Source organism: Schistocerca cancellata, chromosome 2 (assembly GCF_023864275.1).
Source record: "Schistocerca cancellata isolate TAMUIC-IGC-003103 chromosome 2, iqSchCanc2.1, whole genome shotgun sequence".
In the NCBI taxonomy this organism is placed as follows: Eukaryota; Metazoa; Arthropoda; class Insecta; order Orthoptera; family Acrididae; genus Schistocerca; species Schistocerca cancellata.
Window position 1 is genome coordinate 6933326 of NC_064627.1, and position 26150 is coordinate 6959475.

The 26150-nt window shown below is 39.6% G+C and overlaps 1 protein-coding gene across 2 annotated transcripts in view; it reads right to left on the minus strand.

Annotated features, from left to right (window-relative positions):
- The window catches only part of LOC126161294 (filamin-A), a 917852-nt gene that overhangs the window by 381690 nt on the left and 510012 nt on the right, over nt 1-26150 (minus strand). For both annotated transcript variants that reach the window (XM_049917033.1, XM_049917034.1), the window contains exons 17-20: nt 18127-18279; nt 7730-7868; nt 7547-7626; nt 4692-4859 (exon numbers count right to left, since the gene is read on the minus strand). In XM_049917033.1, coding sequence (XP_049772990.1) covers nt 4692-4859; nt 7547-7626; nt 7730-7868; nt 18127-18279 — 540 coding nt within the window. The remainder of the gene's footprint in view (nt 1-4691; nt 4860-7546; nt 7627-7729; nt 7869-18126; nt 18280-26150) is intronic.

A 26150-nucleotide genomic window follows, 5' to 3' on the forward strand; every position in this document is an offset into this window, starting at 1 on the left:
CAGTTCAAGTTCCTAGGCGTACGGATAGATAGTAAGCTGTTGTGGAAAGCCCATGTTCAGGATCTTGTTCAGAAACTAAATGCCGCTTTATTTACCATTAGAACAGTATCTGAAATAAGTGACATTTCAACATGAAAAGTAGTCTACTTCGCATATTTTCATACGCTTATGTCATATGGTATTATTTTTTGGGGTAATTCTTCTGATTCAAAAAGGGTATTTTTGGCTCAAAAACGGGCTGTTCGAGCTATGTGTGGTGTAAGTTCTAGAACCTCTTGTTGACCCCTATTCAATAGTCTGGGAATTCTGACATTGCCCTCACAGTATATATTTTCTTTAATGTCGTTTGCTGTTAGGAATATTAGCTTATTCCCAAGAGTTAGCAGCTTTCACTCAGTTAATACTAGGCAGAAATCAAATCTGCATGTGGAATGCACTTCCCTGACTCTTGTGCAGAAAGGAGTGCAGTATTCTGCTGCTTCCATTTTCAATAAGCTACCACAAGAACTCAAAAATCTTAGCAGTAGCCCAAACGCTTTTAAGTCTAAACTGAAGAGTTTCCTCATGGCTCACTCCTTCTATTCTGTCGAGGAGCTCCTGGAAGAGCTAAAAAATTAAGCAAATTCCAGTATTACATTCTTGATTTTCTTTATTTAAACTAATGACGTGTCGCCTGAATATGTTTCTTATATTTCATTTTATCTGTTTCTACAATCGTGTTATAATTTCATGTATTGACTCGTTCCATGACCATGGAGACTTCTCCTTAATTTGGTCCCACAGAACAATAAATAAATAAATAAAAATAAAATAAAAATAGTCTTTCTTCTAACATGCCTGTGGTGCCACTTTTTTTTATTTCTGTTCGTGCACCATAAATTCTGCTTTTTCTCAATGCTACCACATGTTACTGCATTTTGAGATGTCTTCCATGTTGAGAATAAGTCAACAATTGAATTTAGCTGTGCATTTAATAACTTATAAAAATTAAGGAGTTAACTCCACACAGTCTTCAGCAATTTGGTTTCCATTGTTGGTGAAATGTTCAAACCATATAACTTGTTTTCAGGATATCCCAAAACACACAACATGACTTCTTTACAAAGAATAAAAGTATTCAGCACGTCAATTTGACATTCAACTATTGTTATAGTGCCATAATTATTAATATAATAACAAATAAAATTTCACTGATATATCAATGCCACCCCAATTTCCAGACCAGAAATGTTCCACCTCTCGCACACCTTGCCCACAGCTCATGGACTAGTGGTTAGTGTCCCTGCCTCTAGATTGCAGGTTCTGAGAACTCTATAATGTCAGTTGCTGTTGCTCAGTTGGCCATAGTACCAATTTGATCATCATATGCCACTGTGATCATCCGTGAGGGGCAGTTTTTGTACGTAGGCTATCGTCAGTATTGGTCACACGATACAGACAGTTTGATAATGGAAAGTAGTCACCATTGAGAAATGAAAAAAAAGATACTTCCCAATGCAAATTATGATAGAGCTATAATCATATATGAAAGTAGTACCTGTTTCCAAAAGAACAGATATCACTGATGACCGTGCAGCTGCTCTAGAGTGAAATGATAATTAAATCGATACCCTAGCTGCAAACAGGCACTGATATACATCATTGGAGACATGTTGAAAATGTTTGCTCTGACCGGTACTTGAACCCAGGATCTCCTGCCTACATGGCAGGCACTCTATCCATCTGAGCCACTGAGGGCACAGAGGATAGTGCATCTGCAGGGACTTATCCCTTGCACGCTCCCCGTGAGATGCACATTCCCACGTCCACATCACTACAGTCATAGTGTGCCCAATAGATGTTTGTCCATCACACTCATTACTCATGGCAGATTAATCTACCAAGTCCCATATGAGTAATGAGTGCGATGGGCAAACATCTATTAGGCACACTATGAATGTAGTGGTGTGGAAATGTTGGGAATGTGCATCTGACAGGGAGCGTGCAAGTCCCTCTGCAAATGCACTATCCTCTGTGCCCTCGGTGGTTCAGATGGATAGAGCATCTGCCATGTAAGCAGGAGATCCCGGGCTCGAGTCCCCGTCGGGGCACACATTTTCAACATGTCCCTAATCTACATCTACATCTACGTCCATACTCCGCAAGCCACCTGACGGTGTGTGGCGGAGGGTATATCAATGCCTGTTTGCAGCTAGGGTGGCGATTTAATTATCATTTTATTCTAGAGAAATTGCACAGTCACCAATGGTATCTGTTCTTTCAGGAACAGATACTACTTTCACGTATAGTTAAAATATGGCTACCAGGCCATTGACCTTCTTGTGTGAATGCACATGCTATGCCCCAACTCATAAGGGGCCTGGTAGATTAATTTGCCATGAGTAATAAGTGTGATGGACAAACATCTATTAGGCGCACTACGAATGTAGTGGTGTGGACATGTTGAGTATGTGGGTCTCACGGGGACTGTGCAGGGGATAAGTCCCTGCAGGCGCACTATCCTCTGTGCCCTCAGTGGCTCAGATGGATAGAGCGTCTGCCATGTAAGCAGGAGATCCCGGGTTTGAGTCCTGGTTGGGGCACACATTTTCAACATGTCCCCAATGATATATATCAACACCTGTTTGCAGCTAGGGTGTCTATTTAATCATAATTTCAGAGCTATAACCATTAATTTCATTTCATTTCAATTCATCTCTCACCTTCACAGATTTGAAGCAGTTTTCCCTTGATTTACTGCCCCACTATGTCAGTTAAATTATCAGACCACACTGCTGGCCTATTGTTTGTAGATACGAAGTATGTTTTGTATTTTCACATATTGTATTAGCTCGATTTGCATTTTCTTCATTGTTGTGTGTGTAAACTTGTCTGAAAAGTATTTGTACATCACTAGTGATATTGCATATTTAGCCTGTTGTCAGATGTCGGAAATGTTACATGGTTTGCTAGTAATGGCAATTATTTACTTTGTATGATTTGTATTAAACTTTGCTGTAAGAATGGAATAACACAGAAAAGTTTTACAAATACTGAATATTACTTTTGGTGTGCCTCATATGAGCCAATGGGCTTGCCACAGCGGTAATAGTCGTTCCCATCATATCACCAAAGTTAAGCACTGTCAGACTTGGCTTGTACTTTGATGGATCACCATCCAGGTCTGCTGAGGGCTGTTGGCAAACGAGTTGCACTCAGCCCTTGACACTGGTCACAAAAACTGACACCGGCTGGGAGAGCGGTGTGCTGACCACATGCCCTCCATATCTGCTTCTGGTGATGCCTAAGAGCTGAGGATGACATGGCAGCCAGTCAGTACCATTGAACCATCAAGGCCTGTTTGGGCAGTGTTTGTTTGTTTCTTTGTGTCTCCTATGAGTAAAACAAGGTCTTATGAGAGGTATATAGATTTCAAGGAAGAATGAACATGATGAGGACCAAGGGCACCCCAGCACATTACCAGCTGACGAAATCATGGGAAAATTGAAATATATGATTATGAATTATCAGCAAACCACAATGAAAGACGTTGCTGATTATTTTGACATATAAACTGTCTCACAACCATGAACTTCTTTCCCTCATGTTTTGGTACAAAATTTGTGAGAGCAAAACGTGTCCAAAATTGTTGAATGTCACACAAAAATGGTGGTGAATGCAATTTGCTCACGAGTTACTATGTGAATTCAACAATAACATGGAAGTACATTGCCTGGTGATAAAACAATGATTTTTGGATGTGAAATTCAAACTAAGGCTCAGTCATCCCATTGAAAGCATTCTGAATCAAAGAAATTGAAAAAGATAGGCAAATGTGGACAAATGTGAAGGTTTCAATACTTGTATTTTTCAGTAGTGTACCATGAGTTCTTGCCACAACGTAAAATGGTCATTAAGGAGTACTACATATAAGTTAATGCCATTTGCATGAAGAAATCAGGGGGAAAAGATTAGATTTTTGGCAAAACAGTTGATGGCAGTAAGGCACCTGTTCACACTTTCTTGGTTGTCTTGAATTTGTAGCCAAAAACAATACTGTAATGCTAGCCCAGTCTCCATATTCACCAGACATCATCCCAGGTCAGTTTTTTCTGTTTACAAAAATAAAGAAAACCTTACAGGGACATCATTTTACTAGCATACTTGAGATGAAGAACACATCACTAAATCACTAACAGAGATATGGCTATCACAAATATTGAGTTCTAAAAGTGTTTTGGTTATTGGAAAAATAGCTGGCATAAGCTTACAATATTTAATGGGAGACTAACTTGAAATTGATGGCATTGATATAAAAGAATAAATATATCATTTCCAAAAAATAAAAATTCCTGTTATTTCTTTCAACTCAGCTCAGGCGTTGGTCTCCTGTGTAGGTAAGACTGACTGTACATAGACACAGTTAGTGGTTAAAAGGTAAGGCTGCCTCACAAAGTTGGTAGTTTTCTTACTAGATCATAAACATGTCCAAGAAGCTCTGCAAATATGCACTCAAAGAGCATTTCAAAATGTTTTACACACCAATTAATGGATGCATTCAGTAATCGCAAAGTTATAAAACCGTTGGATAATATGATGAACTAATTCTATCACGACAGATGTGGTTGAGAAAAGATAACAGAATGAAACTTGCATATGCCATAATCATTTGTTTCTGAGAGAGGGAATAAAAAAAGACTGACAACACTTACCTGGGACCACTTCTCCATTGAATTTCATCTCAACCATATGACTTAGTGCTTCATGTGGCACAAATGATGCCAGAAAACGTTGGTTACCCAAGTTCCGGACAAAGCTGGTAACGTGGCCACCATTGACTAGAATCTCCAAGTTGCCAGACCCAGCTCCAGAGCCATCAACTAAACGAAAACAAACATAAATCTAACAATGGAAAATCCAGGATGGAATGTAACAATACCAGAGAACGAAAGTTGGTACTCACCATATAGCAGAAATGCTGAGTGGCGATAGGCACAACAAAAAGATTCACACAATTAAAGCTTTTGGCCATTAAGGCCTTTCTCAGGAGTAGACACAACACACACACACACACACACACACACACACACACACACACACACACAAAATCACATAGACGCAACTTCTCAGGTTATCAGTCGAGTGGTGGCGTTGTCTTGTTGCAACGTTTCAATGAGTTTCGTACCCGTCATCTTCTGGTGAAGTCAGGGATTTCATGTTTGGCAGCGTGTTCAGCAACAGGGTGGTCCACTTGTTTTTTGGCCACAGTTTGTCGGTGGCCATTCATGCAGACAGACAGCTTGTTGGTTGTCATGCCTACATAGACTGCAGCACAGAGGTTGCAGCTCAGCTTGTAAATCACATGACTGGTTTCACTACTCCAGTCAGGTTACTAACATCACCTATCCCATCGAAAGCAGGGCTACCTGTGAAACCAGTCATGCAATTTACAAGCTAAGCTGCAATCTCTGTGCTGCATTCTATGTAGGCATGACAACCAACAAGCTGTCTGTCTGCACAAATGCCCACCGACAAACTGTGGCCAAGAAACAAGTGGACCACCCTGTAGCTGAACACGCTGCCAAACACGATACCCCTCATCTCAATGACTGCTTCACAGCCTGTGCCGTATGGATCCTTCCCATCAACACCAGCTTTTCTGAATTGCATAGGTGTGAACTTTCCCTGCAATACATCCTACGTAACCCTCCTGGCCTCAACCTTCATTAGTCACTGTCCTCACCCATCCAGCCCCAGCCCTGTTCCCATTCCAGTACTACACAGTCATCATTTCACTGCCACACCCAGTCTTTTAATTTATTTTTATTTTTATTTCTCTCCTTTCTGCTACTTACCCCCTCCTTCCTCTGCACCTTCTCTCCTGACCTCCGTCTAAACTGCTACACTTGACCGTCCGCCACTCCCACCATACTATCCCATTCCCTCCCTGCCCCAGCCTCCTCCTTACCGCCACCCAGTCGCAGGTCCCATCATGCACTTGTGTTGCTGTTCGCAGTGTGGTCTCAGCTCTCTGGGACTGCAGATGTGTGTGCAAGTTGCGTTTATGTGAGTGTGTGTGTGTCTTTATTGTCCCTATGTGACTCAGAATCTCCGCTATATGGGGAGTAGCAACCTTCATTCTCTGGTATTGTTTCCTACTCATAATATTGTTACATAACAATACAAATCGATATGAAATGGAATGGGCACGTGAGGACTATGGCAGGGAAGGTGAATGATCAGCTTTGGTTTATCGGGAGAATTTTAGGAAAGTCTGGTCCAGCTGCAAAGGAGGCTGCATACAGAATGCTGGTACGACCTATTCTTGAATATTGCTTGAATGTTTCAGATCCCTACCAGGTCAGATTGATGGAGGACATTGAAGCAATTCAGAGGCGGGCCACTAGATTTGTTATGAGTAGGTTCGGAGAAGGTGTAAGTGTTATGGAGATCCTTTGGCAATCCCCGGAGGGAAGGTGATGTTCTTTTCATGGAACACTTTTGAGAAAATTTAGAGTACCAGTAGTTGAAGCTGACTGCTGAATGATTCCACTGCTGCATCACGGCATCTGAAGTCTGTAACTATAGGCTAAAACAGTTTATGACTGTCTCATAAAAAGAGTCATTGTGCCAAAACAAACAATATTTTATCCTGTTCTACAATATAGTGATATCTTATCTCACTGGACTTTTTAAGATTTCTCAATGGTAACAGGAGACAGCTTTTCTGTTACTCCTCATTCACTCACAGTACACTGATGTTGCTTCATCAGTCTTTTTTTAAATTTTTTAATTACTAAAATATTAATCATGCACTAAAGAGACTACATTCTTAAGGTCTGTGTAGTCACTACACCAGGGTACTAACATCTTGATCTTCTTCTTGATGGAATGCAAGCAGTATCTTTCAAATCTTCATTTGCATGCGTTAATTGAACTGTGTGATCTTAATAAGAAATGTCTTTACTCAAGAAATCAATCACATATGTTATATAATGGCTCTTTTTTTACATATTTTGAAGTGGAAATCTTGCATCTGCTACTTATTTATATCATTCCCTACATGAACAAAGGACCACACAATAAAATCTATAGTTTTACCTTGTTTAATTTTTAGTTAACAAGGAAGTAGTAAACAGATTTTTTCAAATTACGGGCAGCAAGTGTTATAAAACTGAGCTACAGAATGAAGGAAAGTAAGCATTTTCCTAGCAGTGATTCAGTTTTTCTTTGTGATTTTCTAAGGTCACTGAGTTACTGTCTTTTCTTTAGTGTGCATGGTAATGTGATTTCTGTACCGATGATAAGGCTATACTGGAAAGAGATCATAGAATTAACACTCTATGCCTTTGCAAGCAGTTTAATGCATACTAGATCATTTGTTTCACTTTGCAGTGTAGAATGCACTTCAGTGAATTTCTGAACTGTTTAAAGGCTTGCGATTTTCTAAGACTGGGACCCAGATCATGTTTTACAACAGCTGAACTGATCAGCTCTAGTGCCTGATGCTTTATAGCATACCTAAAAATAAATCTGCGTGCATTCATGCAGTTCCTTTCACACTTACTTTCAAATTCCACAGGCTGTCCAACGACTCCATTTGGTATTCTGCCAACCTGAATAGCTCGTGCATTGTAGGCATGTGTCCTAAAATAAAAAAAAGTATTTATACAGTTTTTTAACAGACATATGAAAATAAATCAGTAAATGCATTGGGACTGATGGGATAGAAACTGGTCTACATTCTTACCTGAATGGTGATCCAACAACTCTCGAATCTTTTACTCGTATATCAATAACATGTTCCCCTATTTCAGATGGTGTAAAATCAACAGTCAAATGACTGCCACTCCTAAACAACTTAACTGGAATACTATGTCTCGAAGGTGCTGAAACAGAAATGGTTAGTAATTCACTAAATATATGGACTTAATATTTCAATGGAACTCTGTACAGAGTTGTGCTTTTGGAATTCTAATAACATTTTTTGATAATGGAAATTCCAGGATTCAAACAACAAACAAAAATGAACAAATGCAGATGACTGATTGGGGGATGGGGGGGGGGGTGCACACAAATAATACCTCAAAAATTTATACTCTCTTTCCCTCTGCATGTGTACGCACAATTATTTGTGGTATGTGTAGGCATATATGAATAGGCCCACCTAAGACAAGAAAACAAGAAAAAGAATGAAAGCTGGTACAATTTTCAGAGGTATTACAGGTGTTTACACGCAGCCATAAATCATATGCAGGTAACTGTCTGCTTTCCATCTTTACTGTTTGTAATTACATCCTTGAAATTGTTACATTTTTTGATAAATCTTAAAAATCTTAAACATGTTTTAGCTGCACTTAAATTTCTTAAATGTATATTATGAAAGATACTTTTGTGTCTTTATACAAATGCAGTCTCACGTCTTCTTAGTTTGTGGAATTCATATTTCTTCATCAGGTTTGTAAATTCTTTGTGGCTGAAGGACATTACTGAGAGCAAAATGTGCAGACAATATTTTGCTTCACCTGTATACACTTACAAGAAAGTACGCCAGATGCACTGTTAGTCATTAAAGACTGAACTCATTGTCAAAAGTTCAGATTAAATATTTGGTTGCTGTATCTTTGCATATGAATTTTTCATTCTTCAATCTTATGGTCATATACATCATAAAAGTTTTCTTTTGTTGAAGATTTGTTAACTAGGATAATTTGAATTCCTTGTTTGAAGGATGTTCCAGGCTTTAGTAAAAAGTGTGTTACACAAGAGCTAATGGGACTCGTCCTGATTTATTTGCAGTGAGAAATACATAAATGATTCTCCTCAGAAACAACACAAAGTAACTTGAGTCCATATTCCAAAGTCAAGTTCAGTCCCTGCTATATCAAACTCATGTCTACAACAAACAGAGTCAATGCTAGAAGCACCTAAGCCAAACCAGTAGCACACTCATTGCACACTCCACAGATCACATCACAACTGATACATATTTACTGCGTGCCTTATATGCCAGATTCCAGTACAATCTCACCAAAGCATCAAAGAGCACTCCTCATGAGCAGTGCCTTCTGGGTAGTGGTGCTACAGGGACCAACAGTAATGTTGCACCAGCTATTTGGTTTCAATAGTGACACCTGGTGCTGCCACTATACAGGCAGAAAAATAGATAAATATCCACATAACAGAGTACTTGACTGCAACAGTGTAATAAAGAATATAATTCTGTATAAGTACCCAAAAATCAAAAAGTAAGTACAGAATACAGTCTGGCTGTTCATTTGGCATAAAATTTTTTATTCTGCACTACTGGCAAGCTTAGACCCTTGGTCATCAACAAATGCACCAACAATAACTGACAAAGGTCAATTGTGGTTTTGCCGTGGTGTCAGACCAATCTCAGTTGTTGAGGCTGTGTTGGCCCTGTGAATGGCCATGGGTCAAAACATATCAGCAGTGCAGAGTAATGGATTTATTCCAACTGAACAGCAAGAGTAGAAATGATTTTGTCTTTCATGGAATTTATTGAGGCTGTGATGCCCAACTAGAAGGAATTAACTGAAATATGGAAGCTGCACTGAACATTTTAATAGGCTATGTGAGATCTGCAAATGCAGATCACATTGTGACGAAGCAAGCTGAGATATTTTTACTTCCCCCCTTGTTTTGCCATCTGCCTCCTTAAAATTCATTTTTTTCAATTTTAACTAATTACCATTAACATAAGTGAGTATAATCTGCATTTTCATAAAATGGCCCTCAGTTTTAAAGAATATAACACCAGATCTAATTTTGTGCTTAGTTTTGACTGTTCCTAGTTAGTATCTTTTGTTATAGGGTGGGATCAGTAATTGTTTTGTAACTTAAATTCTATTTCTAAATTATAAACAAATATAAATTCTGTACTAATTATAAACATTTGGAGAAACTACTAATAGCATTCTATAAGTACTTATTTGGCTCTCTTTGAAAACATGTTAGCAAAGCTAGCTCTTAATTAATTCCAAAGTAACTACCAGTTTTGTCAAAAGTATTGTTTGCATAACTTAAACAAATAATTCAGCCTAACCCTTTTAGTACCCATTATTGTGCTGATATATAGAGGCTTGATTTTTGGTCCTGAGACAGTCAGTCCACAGCCGAGTTTCATACAAGAAACCTGTCTTTGTTAGAACAATAACAATGCATCAACTTAACTGTGAAATAAGTGTAACACAATTAGGCTGTGTATTGAAACAATGACAGTGCCTGTTCAATACATACCGTTTTATTCTGCAAGAACTGTGAACTATGTGGTTAGGTTTATTATTGCTCATAGATATTCAACAGTAAAATATTGTAGCAGTATGCTGATGTATGCCTGCAAACTATTAATGAGGCTTATTAAAAGTTGCCAATAGTTAACTGGCCATATAACTGTATTATTGGGGGGAGGGGGGTGTGAACAGTGAAAGTAAAGAACTGTGAAACGCGAATGTGCACCTGTTGGCTACATCATTTGAAGTAGTCAGTGTTGAACTTCCACCCCCCCCTCCGCCCTCCGCCCCCCCCCCCCCCCCCCCCACTTTTCAGCCACTATGGCAATGCATACGTCGCCACTGAGGACAATCAATGAAGAAATAAAGCAGGTGAATGTCACAATGTATGTAGGACATGAAAAGCAGCTAACTAAGAACTTGTACCTTGAGAAACTGTTATCTTTTTTGCCTCCATATTCTGTGCTTAGCTTTACTGCTATGATTCTGCTCATGTTTGGGTGATAAAATTACACAGGGGTACCATTTAGGTGTTGAAATTGCAGTTTTCCTTTTAAAATTTTATGATTCACATTATCAAAGTTCATGTAAAAGTCCCCGAGAGTACCAAAAGGATAAGTTTTGTTACTTAATTCTGCTGACAAAACATTTCTAGGCCTCTTATTTGGTTTTCACTGGAAGGAAACCTTCACAGATGTTGGAAGTCTTCCATTATAGATGTTTCCATTATAGGCAAAAAGCCTGTAGCGAGATGGTTCTGTAGTTAGATGTAATCAACTAATCTTTGTTTCTACAGATTCACTTTGATTGAAGACCAACATATTGCGTGACATCATTGTGATCCAGGTCATCATGCTGATGACTGAACAAAGAGTGTTTCTCGTGGAGCATGTGTTCTGCAATGGAGACAAGTTTACCTCAGCAGTAGAAGCTGCATTTGCAGCAAAGTTCCCATGAGTGAAGTTGCCTACCCACAATGCCATACAGAACCTCGTCACCAAGTTTTGAAAGACTGGAAGCGTTCATAATGCTCCAAAATCAGGCAGGCCATCCACATCCACATCCAAAGAGAATGTGGCGGAGGTGCAAGACATGATTCTGCAAAGTCCAAAGAAATTGGTTAGATGACTAGCTCAGCAGGCCCACATGTCCATACGTTCGGCTCACAAGATTCTGCGGAAATCACTGTACATGTTTCCGTATAAGATGTAAGTTGTATATAAAATGAGAGACACGATCACCTGCTGCACGTGAACTTTTACAACTGGTTTCTGTCCTTCCTGCATGATAATGGTGAGGGGATTCTTGACACAATGTTTTTCATGGCTGTGGCATGGTTTCACCTCTCTGGTTATGTGAGTAGTCAGAATAGTCATGTATGGACTACGGAGAATTCGCATGAATTTAAGGTGTCCACACTTAATGATGAAAAGCTTGATATTTGCTGTGCAGTGACTCGTAAACACATCATTCGGCCGATCTTCTTTCACAACACCATAAATACAGAATGGTACTGTACCTGCATTGTGGAGCCCTTCCTAGGTGCAATGAATAAGAACAAAATCGAGACTGCCTGGTTCCAACAGAATGGGGCAATTGTGCATGCTGCCCACAAGGCGATGAACTTTTTAAAAGACATCTCTGATGACCACATCATCTCTCAAAGACTCTGGCCTCCATGTTCACCCAACTTGGCAACAATGGATTACTTTCTATGGAGTATGTTGAAGGGAAATGCCTATGAAGGCAATCTGCACAACATACAAGAGCTCCAAGCTGCACTGACATGCCACATTGGATGCAGAAACATGAGTAACTGTGTCGTCAAGTTCAAGGGGATCACTTCACTTCCAGCATCTCTTATAACTTCTGTGACTTTAATACAGCAAGTTATGAACTGCATAGTTACTTACTGAACACCCTCTAGTTGGCTCTTAATAAATAATATATATATTTAACCCTTGGAAGGAACTTTAATGTGGCACAACAATCCACTGCTAAGTTTCATTAGCTCCATGTGTCTACAATCACTATTATTTGATAACTGCTTGATAAAACTGGAAATATTTCCCACTAGCCACCCATGGTTGATGGCTTGAAGAGCTGATATTTTGGTAGTAGCTGTGTCAAACTCAACAATATTTACTCCTCTCTTTCGGTATCAATTTCCATAATGAAATTATTGTGGAAACTCTGGAACAGGCTGGATGGATAGTTTTGACCAGACTGAACACTTGTGACAATAAATGGTGCTAGTTGCATATTACCAGAAGACCATCCCAACTGCAACCTGTGTGTGCGAGGAACTCTTCAAACCATCACACACTGATGTGTAGCTGGCTTTGCCACCTCCTCCTCCTCCCTTTCAAGGCCACCTGCCTATCCCATCTTTTGAGCAATACACTTGAAAGCTCTGTATTTAAGTTCAAAGATTCAGATAGGTTTCTTTTACTGTACCATTCAAGCAGAAACATTCTTAACATTAGTGCCAGGATGATAGACATATCATTGCCATTGCCAAGACTGTAGTTCCCACTGCTGGGGTGTGGTTTGACAATACATCCATAACACATAATTACTGAACAATTTAATTTGAAACTGAGTGTATGGCAAATCATCCGAAGATACAAACGAGTGACTTGAAAACATGCACATATTCATGCCTATAGGCACCAATATATATGTGGACAAAGAAAAAAATTTCTGGGTTTTTCCTGGGTGAAAATACACTTTTTCCATGTCAAGTGACAGTATACTTTCCCTCAGAACCATAAAATGTATCATTCTTTTGCATGGTTAAGGTTTTATGTACTTGCATAGATCTTCCCGGCACTTTAGAAAACAAAACTTCTCCTCCCCCTCCCTCCCCCCTCAAAAAATGCCCATTTAGGAAAGATCTTTGATATGCAGCAATATGTACACTGCATATTTTCGTATTATGGTTTAAATTAATATACACAGTGTAGCTACAAGAAAAGCTAAGCTTTCACATATAATATTAGTCTTTGTTTGCATGTAGTACACTTTAATATACATCACACAAATGTGCCAGTAAAATTTTAAATGATGACATAAATGTCTGGTCTTCTGGGCTTGAAATTCTTCTGACATAAATGGCTGGCCCTCAACATGTTGAGCTTTAAATGAGAATCAAATGCTCTGTAATTTAAGAAATTCAAAACACATTTGCACACATAACATAATTCATCTTGCATAAAATGAAATTTAATTTGAAAGTAATACATTTCAACCACCATTTACAATATTTTTCTGCGATCATTAGAATTTGCATTAGCAGTTATCAGAGAGCACTAGAAACTAGCATAAGTGCATGTGCGCAGCTACAAAACTAGGGTGCTGACATGTTTGTACCTACGTAGCATTTAAAACCTTACATTATGTGATAAACAAAACAGGATACTCCAAGAGCATCAGAATTTCATAAACCACACTAAAATGCATAATTCGGCTGAAAGTGCACATTCTATGTCCAGATTTACAAAGAAGTAGGCTCCAACCTGATATTACGCTTCTCAGTGTGGTTTTTGGTCTGCAAATTTTCTTGGAGTACCAGTGCTGTATTATATCATGTTTGGTTCTTTATTATGGCATAACATCATACCTGCCAGAAGATAATAACAGGCACTTGCACAGAAGTCCATGTAAGTTTGTTTGGACTCAAAACTGTCATGATAAAAGGAGCTTCACTTCACTTGACATGTGAATCTTGTGATCTCTTGGTACAAACAACAGGCTTTTGAACAGTCAGAATAACCTACAAAAATCCATTCTTTGCCTTTAAGATTGAACCTTCTTTCGTCTGGTGAGTTATCCAGGATGACAATCTTTTGACCAAACACACCAAGATCAGATAGGTCAGGTTCCCTCTTCAGCCACTTCTCATGCAGAACTCCATCAGACAGTCCTGCAGATCTAGTTGACTGAGTTGATTGTTTAGGCCCAAAATGATGGCAGTAGTCCTGACTCAAGCAGCATGCAACATGCCATTTCAGCTAAGGAATGATTCTTTAATTTGGGGACAACATTCTGCTGCATTGTGTGTAGAACCGTTAGACATCACTACATTCAGAGGATGGAGTCCATTCTTTCATTGCAGTACTCTGTAATGTTGTCTAACTGAAAGAATTTAATTTTATGTCTAATTTCAACTATGTTTTTAAATTCAGCAAATTTGTCTACAACTTCTCCTTTATTTCAAAGAAAATAGACTTGAAACCAACTGCTATGGTCATTTATAAAGGTCACAACAAATTTTGCATAACACTGAGATGTTTCTCTCATTGGCCCACAAAAGATAACGTCACTGAATTTTAACTTGTCATATGCTCATTTTTGATCATTCTGATCATGTCTCATGAGTTCAGGTGGAATAATCGAGCATGTCAGATTCACATTCACATATCACTTTTCATAAGTTTCAGCTTGACAATGGCGAATGCCTTTGGACTATTTTCTGGTAAAGAAAACACATTACCAACACTATCTGCAAGCACTTTGATTTTGCTGTTAGTATGTCCTATAATTTCATGAGGTTCCTCAAATGTCACTCTGTAGTTGCTGTCCACACCCTTTGCCACAGAAATGAGATTGGTTCTGAGTATTGGTATGTACAAAATGTTTCTGCATTATGGAGTTGACACCACTGGCTGCAGCTGTGATGTGTTCGTCACCTTTCCCTGTTACTTATGTTGCACTGTCATCTGCAAGCATTAAATTCTCTTGCATTTTTGTCACGTGTCAATATTTTTGGATTGTCGCACATGTGTGATATGCATCAATTTGTGTTTGTCGTATAAATCGCTAATAACTTCACCATATCTAAGTATTTGGTATTGCAGGAATCTACTTGGTACCTGCATTTGTGTTCCAAAATTCAGCTTATTTGTAGTAGCTACTTACCAACACTAGGTCACAGCAACCTTAAAATAGGTAATTATGTGATGCAGTGGTTGGCACACTCTCCCTCACAATCGAATTTTCCCATGCTTTTTGCATAGTATACTATTCTCTAAGAACAGATACACTGCATTATTTAATTTATAAAAACTTTGGTTATGTTTTGTGTTAAAATAGTTGAAGAGGAAGTGAGATTTATGAAAAATACTGTTTTATTCATACTATCAGACAGAATTGATGTAAATTTTGTTTTAGTTTCAGGTGTAAGTTACCCATTGTAGAAAGTTGAGATAAAACATGGAGGTGTTTTCTTAACATATGTAATTATTTAATGAGTATTTTTTCCTTGATAGGTACTTAACAGATAAAAACATCAATTAACTTGTTGGACATTATATTCAAATTGAACGTCTGATTAAATATTCTAGGCATAAATTGCAAGGAAACTACATGATCACGAGTATTAAGCCTTCACACCTGTTATTGTTGTGAGACAAATGATACTGGTGTTCTATAATATTTCAGTTTGCTATACTTTCTCCTTAAACTTAAATGGGACACTTAGCTAATCTGAATGTGATAAATTCTGCGTGTATCCCTACATTAGCAATCCCAAGCCAGAAAGATGTTTGCAACATCATAAGTGGGGAAAAATGTTGAAGCCTTTCACTAAAATATTCAGCATCTGTTATGCTACGAGCAATGTAGACCAGTGTTCTTCAAATTTATTTTTGTATTTCACAGAAACTAGGAAAAAGTTTTAGAGGCCTGGCTAAGACCGAAACAAGACTGAAAACAAATGCAGGTCGCACTTTATCAACTGCATCTAATGGTATAACTTTTTCATGGCATATTTTTGATATCATCATTACTTTTCTCCTGATTTCTTTCCATACATACAATTGTCATACCATAATTTAATGGCTGCGACAATCAAAATTATTTAAGTCTTCACTCTCAACAGAAAATAACACTACTGTTGTGACTTCTGGTCATACCAACTGCCAAAGAAAGATGTGGAATGAACGTTGTGCCACACCGTGATCAATCTGTGTGAAAGCTCTCATATTTAGTTCTGTTTATGTGAGTGGGAAACAATAAAAATGAGGTGGCCGCCAAAAAGGACTTACTAAGTGAGAAACCCTAATATTAAGAAATGTAGTAATGAGATTACACTACTTGTATGTTTTACTGATGCATCATTCAGTGTCCTACACAGAATGTAACTTTGTGAACTGTGTACATTTAAAAGTCTTCAGTGTTATTGTATGTTTGCCTAACTTTTGTAAATTTTGTAACTATGGGATTACGCTGTACTCATTTATTGTAGGATGTGTCACTTGTTGCCTTGCACATAATGTAATTTTGTAACTTTCATCCATTTAAATACATGATTTTTATATTACTTAAAAGACTTAAATTTTATTTTAATAAATAAAATGTTTAAATTACCAAATTGCAAGGGGCAGGCACGGATGGAGGTTTTTGGGATGGGAAAGGTCATCATCCAGGCTTCGGGTTTTGAGAGGGTCATGATTCGGAATAGTCATTTTGTGTGAAATGAATACAACAATAACAACAGCAATAATAATAATAATAATAATAATAATAATAAAGTGACAAAGTCTAGAAATTTGTAAATCAGAAATATAAATATTTTATTATAATGTGTGGATCATGACTCAATGCCTCCAACTCCCCAGCTCCCTTGGATGTGCACTTGACAAGGGGAGGCATTTTAACTTTTTCGCCCAGGACAGTGATAATGCTAGAGTGGGCCATGCTTGATGGGATGTAGTTTGACAATACATGCACAACACATAGTTAGCAAACAACTTCATTCGAAACCCACTGTATGGAGAATGACACAGAACGACTAACAATTGACTTGAAAACTTGCTCATAAAAACACCAAAGATGGTGGTAAAATTCTCAATACAAACTATTGTCTGCACTTTCAATAAACTCTTAGCATCATCATCTTTGTCAAGATCTTTTGAACCTTTCAAATAACTAAATAAATGACATTTTAAAAAATCTAATCAAACAATGGAAAATCCAGGATAGAATGTAACAATATTGTGAGAAGGAAAGTTGCCACTCACTATATAGCCACTCACTATATATGCTAAGTCACCGATAGCATCTCCACTATATTTTAAAAGATTTGAATTTCTTTAATTCCGAAGGTAATTTTCTTTATGCAATTGTCAGTTGCGTACAATTTTCAAAAATCTTTATTTTTAATTATTGGATGGCATTAACACTAGACAAAATGTTTACAGTCATGGACAATCAATACAATAGTAAGCAACATCCAGTGATCACTGGTAATGGTAATGATGTGTTTTAACGAATGACAGGTGAAAGCTATGGCACTCATGTTATGTCCAGATCTCTGTGTTAGTGTGCGGCAGACTAATAGTTAAAGAGTTGATTAAACTGCATATAGGGAAAATGTACACCTAGCAACTTGTTTTTGGTCAGATACTGACAAGTTCTGAAGATGACATGAAAAGTACATGAAAAATAATCAAACTGAGAGATATTTAAGTACTATAAATTACATAAAGAGGATTCTCGCTCGTTCCAGAAAGAGAGCAGAAAAGAAGTCTACATGTGAGACAAAATAAACTTAGAGCAAAGGGTTACCTTAATAAAGAACAAGAAGATATACAATGAATGAACATCAGATGTTATTTCCTTAGAAGTCGCAGTAGCAACAAAATAATATAACATAAAAATCTAAACGATTCACTTGTGTTCAGAACTTTAGGTGGAAAAAGTGAGATTAAAGTGTAAGGGGAAGATTTACATAGGAAACCAGTGTATGATATACTGTCATTTGGTAAGTAAATATATTCTATATCTTTATTTGGTTGTTGTTTAATATTGGATATTTCTTTCCTTTGTATGATGTTCAAATTATGATACATCCATATTCATTTTTAAAACAGTTTCAACTTAAAGAACTCACATGTGATGTTGACAGAGACATCAGCTAAGTCTCCACCACTTTCCGGTAACTCCACATCAAAAGACGACTGCCTGTTGACTGGTACCAGCTTTAGAGCATCACCAGTTACAAAAGCTTGTACAATTCCCAGGCCTGTTGGTGAGTTACGATTACCTGAATTAAGCAACATACACAAATGAGTAATGAGAAAGAGTTAAATGAAAATAAATCTAATAATAAGACTATGACTGTAGCTAACATGTAGGAAAAAATGTTCATAAAATCTACTGTCCAAAAAATCAGAGATAAAAAAATTGCTTTTGGTTCTAATAATACATTATGTTTGCTTTTCATTGTTAAAAATGAAGTTGTTCTACCAGGAAGTAATAGAAGAATTCATTAATAAAAAAGGCAAAACATTTTATTTAATGATTCATCCGCTAGTTTGTCAGCTAACATACAATGGACCAACAATGTAGGATAAGACAGACTGTTACCATAAGAAGACATGTGAAACTTCAGACAGGCACAATTAAAAGACACTTACATAAAGCTTTCAACCATTGCCTTCATCAGCAGAAGAGAAACAATCACCATTCATACTCACAAAGTACATCCAACACATACATGACTGCCTACTCCAGCATCTCTGGCAGGAATGCAACTATTACATGAAACGCAAGCAGAAATCTGTATGGAGTGGAGAGGGGAAGAGATAGTAGTATATGGGTGGAGAGAGAGAGAGATAAACACCGTCTGATGGAGTGTGCAGAGACTAGAACACCAACAAGCACAGTGTTGGAAGTGCTGGGTGGGTGGATTGGGCAGGTTCTGATCCTGGGTCTTCCACAGGCGAGGGGTCGGGATTAGGAGTGGCATAGGGATGGACTAGGCCGTTCCAGCCCGGAGTTGTACTGGGTTATGAAGGGGACTCTCCTTTGTGGCTGGTTCTTTTGGTGGTAGGAGGATTGGACTAGGTCTGGGGGATAGTGCCTGTCTGTGAAGGCCATGGTGAGACCCTCAGCATACTGAACAAGGGTGGTTCTTGTGGGTGGCGGGAGGATTGGACTACGTCTGGGGGATAGTGCCTGTCTGTGAAGGCCATGGTGAGACCCTCAGCATACTGAACAAGGGAGTTCTTGTCACTGCAGATACACTGTTTGTTGGTGGCCAGGGTGTATGGGATGGATTGTTGGGTGTGAAAGGGATGACAGCAGCTGAAATGCGGGTACTGTTTGTAGTTGGTGGGTTTAATGTGGACAGAGGTTCAGATGGAGCCATCAGAGAGGAGGAGGTCAACATGCAGGAAGGTGGCACACTGGGTTAAGGAGGACCATGTGAAGCAGTTGGGAGAGAAAGTGTTGAGGTTGTGAAGCAACAAAGCTAGGGAATCTTGGACCTGAGTCCAGATCATGAAGATATCATTAGCGAACCTGTACAAGACTAGGGGTTTGGCGTTGTGGGAGGCTAGGAAGGTTGCCCCTAGATGGACAACAAAAGGCAACAAAAAGGTTGTCATAGTAGGATGCCATGTAGGTGACCATGGTTGTACTGAAGGTTTGTTTATACACCTTCATTTCAAAGGAGAAGCAGTTGTGGATTAGGATAAAGTTAGTATGTTGTATGAGGTAGTGGGTTTGGAGTGTGAAGGACATTGGGAAACATAGTGTTGAATAGTGGTAAGACCATGGACATGAGGGAGGTTGGAGTATAGGAAGTTGGCAGCAACAGTTACAAGTAGGATTCAGGAGATAAAGGGGTGGGGATGATGGAGAGTCGGTGAAGGAAGTGGTTGGTGTCTTTGATGTGAGAGGCTAGATTATGGGCAATTGGTTGGAGGTGTCATTCAAGGAAATTCTTGCAGTGGGGACACAATAACCTGGTACAATGGGGTGTCCAGGATTGTTGGGTTTGTGGATTTTGGGGAGCTCGTAGATAGTGGGTGTGCAGGGTGTCATACAAGTGAGAAGGGAAATAGATTCAGGGGATAGGTTCTGCAAAGGCTAGGGTTTTAAGCAGGTATTGAAAGTTGTGTTGGACTTCTGGGATGTAATAACTCTGGCAGAGTTTATAGGTGGAGGAGCCAGATAATCGGCAAAGGCTTTCTGCCAGGTAGTCCCAGTGATTCATAGCAACAGTGGTGGTACCTTTGCAGGTAGGATGATTAGGTCAGAAATCATATTGAGTTTGTGTATGGCTATTCTCTGTCCTACTGAAAGATTGGTGTTCTGAGGTAGGGTCCTGGTGGAGGATGGTGAGACTGAGATGGAGGTAAGGAATTCCTGGAAGGTGACCAATGGGTGGTTAGGTGGAATGGGGGAAGCATTACAGTTCGATGGTGATACGAACTGGAAGAGGCAGGGTTAAATGTAGGAATTAGGGTGATTTTGGTTTGGGGGATTGGTTGCAAAGAAGTGCTTCCATTGCCGGGACAGGGAGAAGGGCAGTAGATGTTTGACAAGTCCAGCATGGTTAAAATTGGATGTAGCACTAAAGTTGAGGCCTTTGGACAGGACTGAAATTTCTGTGGAGCTGAGGGTTTTGATGAAATTGTTAACAACAGCATTACAAGAAAGTTTTGGCTCTGAATTTGGTGAAGAATTGGTAGGGAAGTTTGGGGATATATCTAGGCAGGGTTGAACTGCTATGAGGAGTGGATGAGGAGGAACACGGAGGGTACAATATGGGTTGGATAGCAGTGCCCTGAGGCCAGGGGAAAGATACTTTCCTGAACTGGTGAGGAAAGATGAAGAAGGGGTTCATTGTGGCAGGAATGGTGCTAAGGGAAATGGGAATGACGCAGAAATGGGCAAAATAGACGTTGATGGTTATGAGAGGGGCTGGATAAGGGAAAAGATGCATAAAAATATATAAAGACATGCATAAACACACAGAGATGCAAAAAATATGCCAAGATACATAAAAGAACCCTCAAATATGTAAAAATACAAAAAAAAAAATGTGAAATTGTGTAAAAATGTATAAAAAATGCACAAAGGCGTTAAAAACATACAGAGGAATGATGAGTTATGGTAGTGTGTGTGTGTGTGTGTGTGTGTGTGTGTGTGTGTGTGTGTGTGTGTGTTTTGCAATAAGTGAAGACAGAGGTAGGGGGATGGGTCAGGTCAAGGATCAAGAATTCCTGTGGCACAGGCAGGAGTGGATAATACAACACTAAAGTATGTCAGGGTGAGATATGAGGGGAGGTCAATACAAATAAATATAATTATCGGAGGAAAGAATCTGGGGCATCAGACGATGCAGCAATCTGCATGGTCACGAAGTCTGTGTTGTGCACAGATGATCAGTTTGGTTCGGAAGTGCATGCTGTTTGGAAGGCAGTGAATAAACACAGGAGAGAAGAGAAGGAATGGACCCTGAGAAGAGTAATACTTTAGAGAATGGTAACAAAGAAAACCATCACAAGGTTGTAAGATGGAAGAAAAGCCATTTGGCAAAATCAAGCAATGGAAACTCCAGGTAGGAATATCAACAATGTAGGTAAAGATAGATTGCTACTTACCAGAAGACACTTTAAGTTGCAGACAGGCACAATTAAAAGACACCTAAAGCATTTGGTCACAGCCTTCATCACAAAAAAGAAACACTCACCATATATCCACACAAGCAAGGACACCTTTTGCACACATGACCGCCAACTCCAGCATCTCGGGCAAGCTGCAATCTGAAGGGAGTGGGGAAGAAGAAGGGATGGTAATCTGGATGCTTCACTGTGGCTGGTTATTGTCTGTACACTGAAAGAATTTTGGCCCTCACTGACCAACACTTCCAACCAATTGCCTGTAATCTAGCCTCCCACGTAAAAGACACCAAACACTTTCTTCCCCAGTTCTCCACCATCCCCACCCTTTTACCTCCTAGATCCTTACTCATCACTGTTGAAACCACCTCCCTATACTCCAACACCCCTCATACCAATGGTGTTACCGATATTGAACACAATGTATCACGAAGTCCTTCAAACTCCAAACGGACTACCTCATACAACTCACTACCTTTGTCCTAACTCACAACTAATTCTCCTTTGAAGAGAAGGCATACAAACCTGTGGCAGAGCCATGGCCATTTACATGGCACCCCCTATGCCAACCTTTTTATGGGCCATCTACAGGACATCTCCCTAGCCTCCCAAAATGCCAAACCTCTAGTCTGCTCCGGGTTCACTAATGATATCTTCATGATCTGGACTCAGGGCCAAGACACCCTGTCTTCATTCCTTCACAACCTTAACACTTTCTCTTCCATCCACCTTACATGGTCCTCCTCAACCCGGCATCCCACCATCCTCAAAGTTGACTTCCTCCTCTTTGATGGCTCCATCCACCTCTCTGTCCACCATACACCCACCAACCACTAACAGTACCTCTATTTCGATAGCTGTCATCATTTTCAAATAAAAAAATTCCTCCCATACAGCCTGGCCACCCAGGGATGGTGCATCTTTAGTGAGAATAACTCCCTTGCTCAGTATGCTGAGAGTCACACCAAAGCCTTCACAGATAGGCACTGTCCCCAGACCTAGTCTGCAAACATATCTCCCTTGCCATTTCCCCTCACACCTCCAAGAATCAGCCACAAAGGAGTCACCCCTTCATCACCCAGTACCACACCAGGCTGGAACCAGTGAACCACACCCTACACTAGGGCTTTGATTACCTGTCATTGTGCCCTGAAATGAGTGACATTCTACCCTAAATCTTTCCCACCACTCCTAAAGTGGTGTTCCTTTCCCCTCCCAACCTCTACAACACCCTAGTACATCGCTATGCCACTCCCAATCCCAACCCCTTGCCACAAGGATCATATCCCTGTGGAAAATGCAAGTGCAAGACCCACCCAATCCCCCCCACCCCCTCCCCCCTCTCCCCACCACTTCCTATTCCAGTCCTCTCACAGGTTCATCCTACCCCATGAGGGTCTGGCCATCTGTGAAAGCAGTCATGTCATTTACCAGCTCTGCTGCAATCACTTCACAGCGTTTTATATTGGTATGACTACCAAACAGCTGTTCACCAGGATGAACGGCCGCTGCCAAAATGTGGCCAAGAGTAAAGTAGACCATTGTGTGGCATAACATGCAGCTGAACATATCACACTTGATTTCGATGGCTGCCTCACTATCCGAGCCATCTGGATCCTTCCTTCACCACCAGCTTTTCTGAGCTGCACAGATGAGAATTATCCTTACAGCACATTCTCTACTCTCATAATTATTCCAGCCTCAACCTACAGTAACATACTGTCCCCACACCCTCCACCCAACAGTTTCCACCCCCTCTGTCTTATCATATATTCCCCATTCTCATCTCCTACCCTATTTATTTGTCACCCTCTGCCAATGCTCTCACTCATCTTTCCCCACCTTCTCTTTGTTGCTCGTATTTCCCCAATCTCAATGCCCCACTGCAATACTGTGCTTAGCATTCTAGTCCCTGTGCAGTCCACCAGACAGCATTCATCTCTCTCCCCACCCATAAACTACTATCCCTTCCCCTCCTCTGCCCTCTCCATATTGCTGCTCGCATCCCGTGTGATTGCTGCATTCTGGCCCGAGTTGCTGCAGTTGGCGGCCATGTGTGCATGAGGTGAGCTTGCTTCTATGTGTGAATGGTGTTTCTCTTTTACTGATGAAGGCTGTGGCCAAACTTTTTTTGTAAGTTTCTTTTAATTGTGCCTGTCTGCAACTTAATGTGTCTTCTCACAGTAAGTAGAGCAATCTGTCTTTTCCTACATCATTGATATTCCTATCTGGAGTTTCCACTGTGTGATACAGTGGACCAACTTATATGAAACATGAAAGCTAGAAAATATCTTTATTTTAAATAAAATGTAACTGGTTCTAGAAAACTAACCATGCTAACCTTACATCCATGATGATACAATGGGCAAAGAAAACAGGGTTGCTGTAAAGATGACATTCATTTTAGATCGACAGCAGTTTTGTGGTAATATGTAGAATTTGGGATTGTGTACAGTACCACAATGTTTTGTGTAATATCCTGTGTTCACGTATCACATATCTGTAACATTGTTCTGTAGAAAATAAGATACTATGAGGAGTAGCTCTAATGAGTCTCTCCACAGGCAGCACACCTGCGTCTTGACCTAGCAGCAGGGCACCAGCTTGCAGCAGCTGTAAATACTTCCTCACACATTGACACAGGAGCTCAACTACCACCAGGAGAACAATAACTTGCCATCACCAATGAGAAGTAATATGAACCGTACTGTGAGAGATGGTTTTTCTGACGAGCACTTGTGTGTACACGCACTGGCACCACTCTGTCACTCGTCACCTGTGGTGTTTCCTAGTCAATCGAGACAATGTCCCTGACATCTTAGGCAAGGATTTCTTTAATGCATTCCACTTCTCTGTTGTCAATGTCTGTACATGTGGTATCAGAAGTCATCTCGTTCTGAGAAATTGGTGATATCTGCGCTATTTCCCTACTCCGGTTCCATCAGGTCTCTGCTATCCCCCCCCCCCTTTCCCGTCCCCCCCCTTCTCCACACTCACCCTCCACCCATGAAAAAACAAGATATTGCACAAGCTGGACAGATCTCTCCTCCTCCATGTAGACTTTAGAGCCACAGTCATTGGGAAAGTGGTGGTTTTCACCTATCACCCCAACCACAGGGATTGTTTTTGCATCTTGCGAGAGGGCATCTTTATTTCAAGTCTGACTTCCCCAAAATATTTTTTAGCATCACCACCATTTGGCCTATTTTCCAGCAGTTCCTGACACAACACTTGGCCTATATTTCTCATTGACCAAACAGGAAAACCAAGAAAATCACTATGCAATTTAAAATGAGTGCTCCCTCTGCTACAATAAATAGTCTGCACCTCTTTAACAACCTAAAGTTGAATACCAGGGACATATTATGGGCAAGGACAGTGTGGTCAACCAAGGCCACAGAGTATACCAAAACCAGACTGCAGTAAGAATAGAAGAAGGAGAAACAAGGTCAGTATTTGAGAAGGGAGTGAAACACAGTTGGAGCCTGTCACTCATGTTGTTTAGTTTGAAATTTGAGCAACAGCAAAGGAATACAAGGAGACACTGACAAGGGGAATTAAATCTCAGAGAGAAGAAATAAAATATCTGACATGTGTCAATGATATTATAATTCTGTCAGAGATGGTAAAGGTCTCTGAAGATCAATTGGATTGGATGGATGGTGTCTTGAAAAGATATTATAGGATGAACATCAACAAAAATAAAACAAATGGAATAGAATGTAGTCAATTTAAATCAGATGATAACTACCAAAATGAAATTAAAGCAGAAGAAGGGAAGACATAAAAATACAGTATTTCAATAGCAACAAAAGATTTTTGGAAAAGAGAATTATGTTAACATCTAATACAAATTTAAATTAGGATGTCTTTTCTGAATGTATTTATCAAGTTTATCTTTAAGGAGAAGTGAAATGTGTATGATACACAGAAAAGAGAAGAAGCTTTTGAATTTTTGTGCTACAGACAAATGCTAAACATTTGATGGGTGGTTTGGATAGCTAACGAACAGGTACCAAATTAATTTGAGGAGAAAAGAAATTTATGGCACTGCTTGGCTAAAAGAAAGAATATGTTGCAGGACACATTCTGAGGCACAATGAGTTGTGACATTAATAAGAGTGGGGTAGGGGTAAAAATGTAGAGGGAGAGCAAGGGTGTGACTACAGTAAGCAGCTCTAAGTGGAAGTAGATTGTAATAGTTATGCTCAGCTGAAGAGTCTTGCACAGGATGCACTGGTGCGGAATGCTACACAAAAACAGTCTTTTGACTGAAGACCATAACAAAACAAAATAAGATGGTAGTGACAGATGCAACATCACACTCCCTATATGTGGCCCAAATATTCTTGACTTCATCATTGCTCACCATTTGCATATTAGCCTGGTCTCAGATGATGCACCTCAATTCCACTGCCAGACATTTGAGTCCTATTGTGCCATTAACTATCTACTTTATTCCACTTCTCTTCCAAAAATCCAGAATCCTCCAGGAGGCCAATCA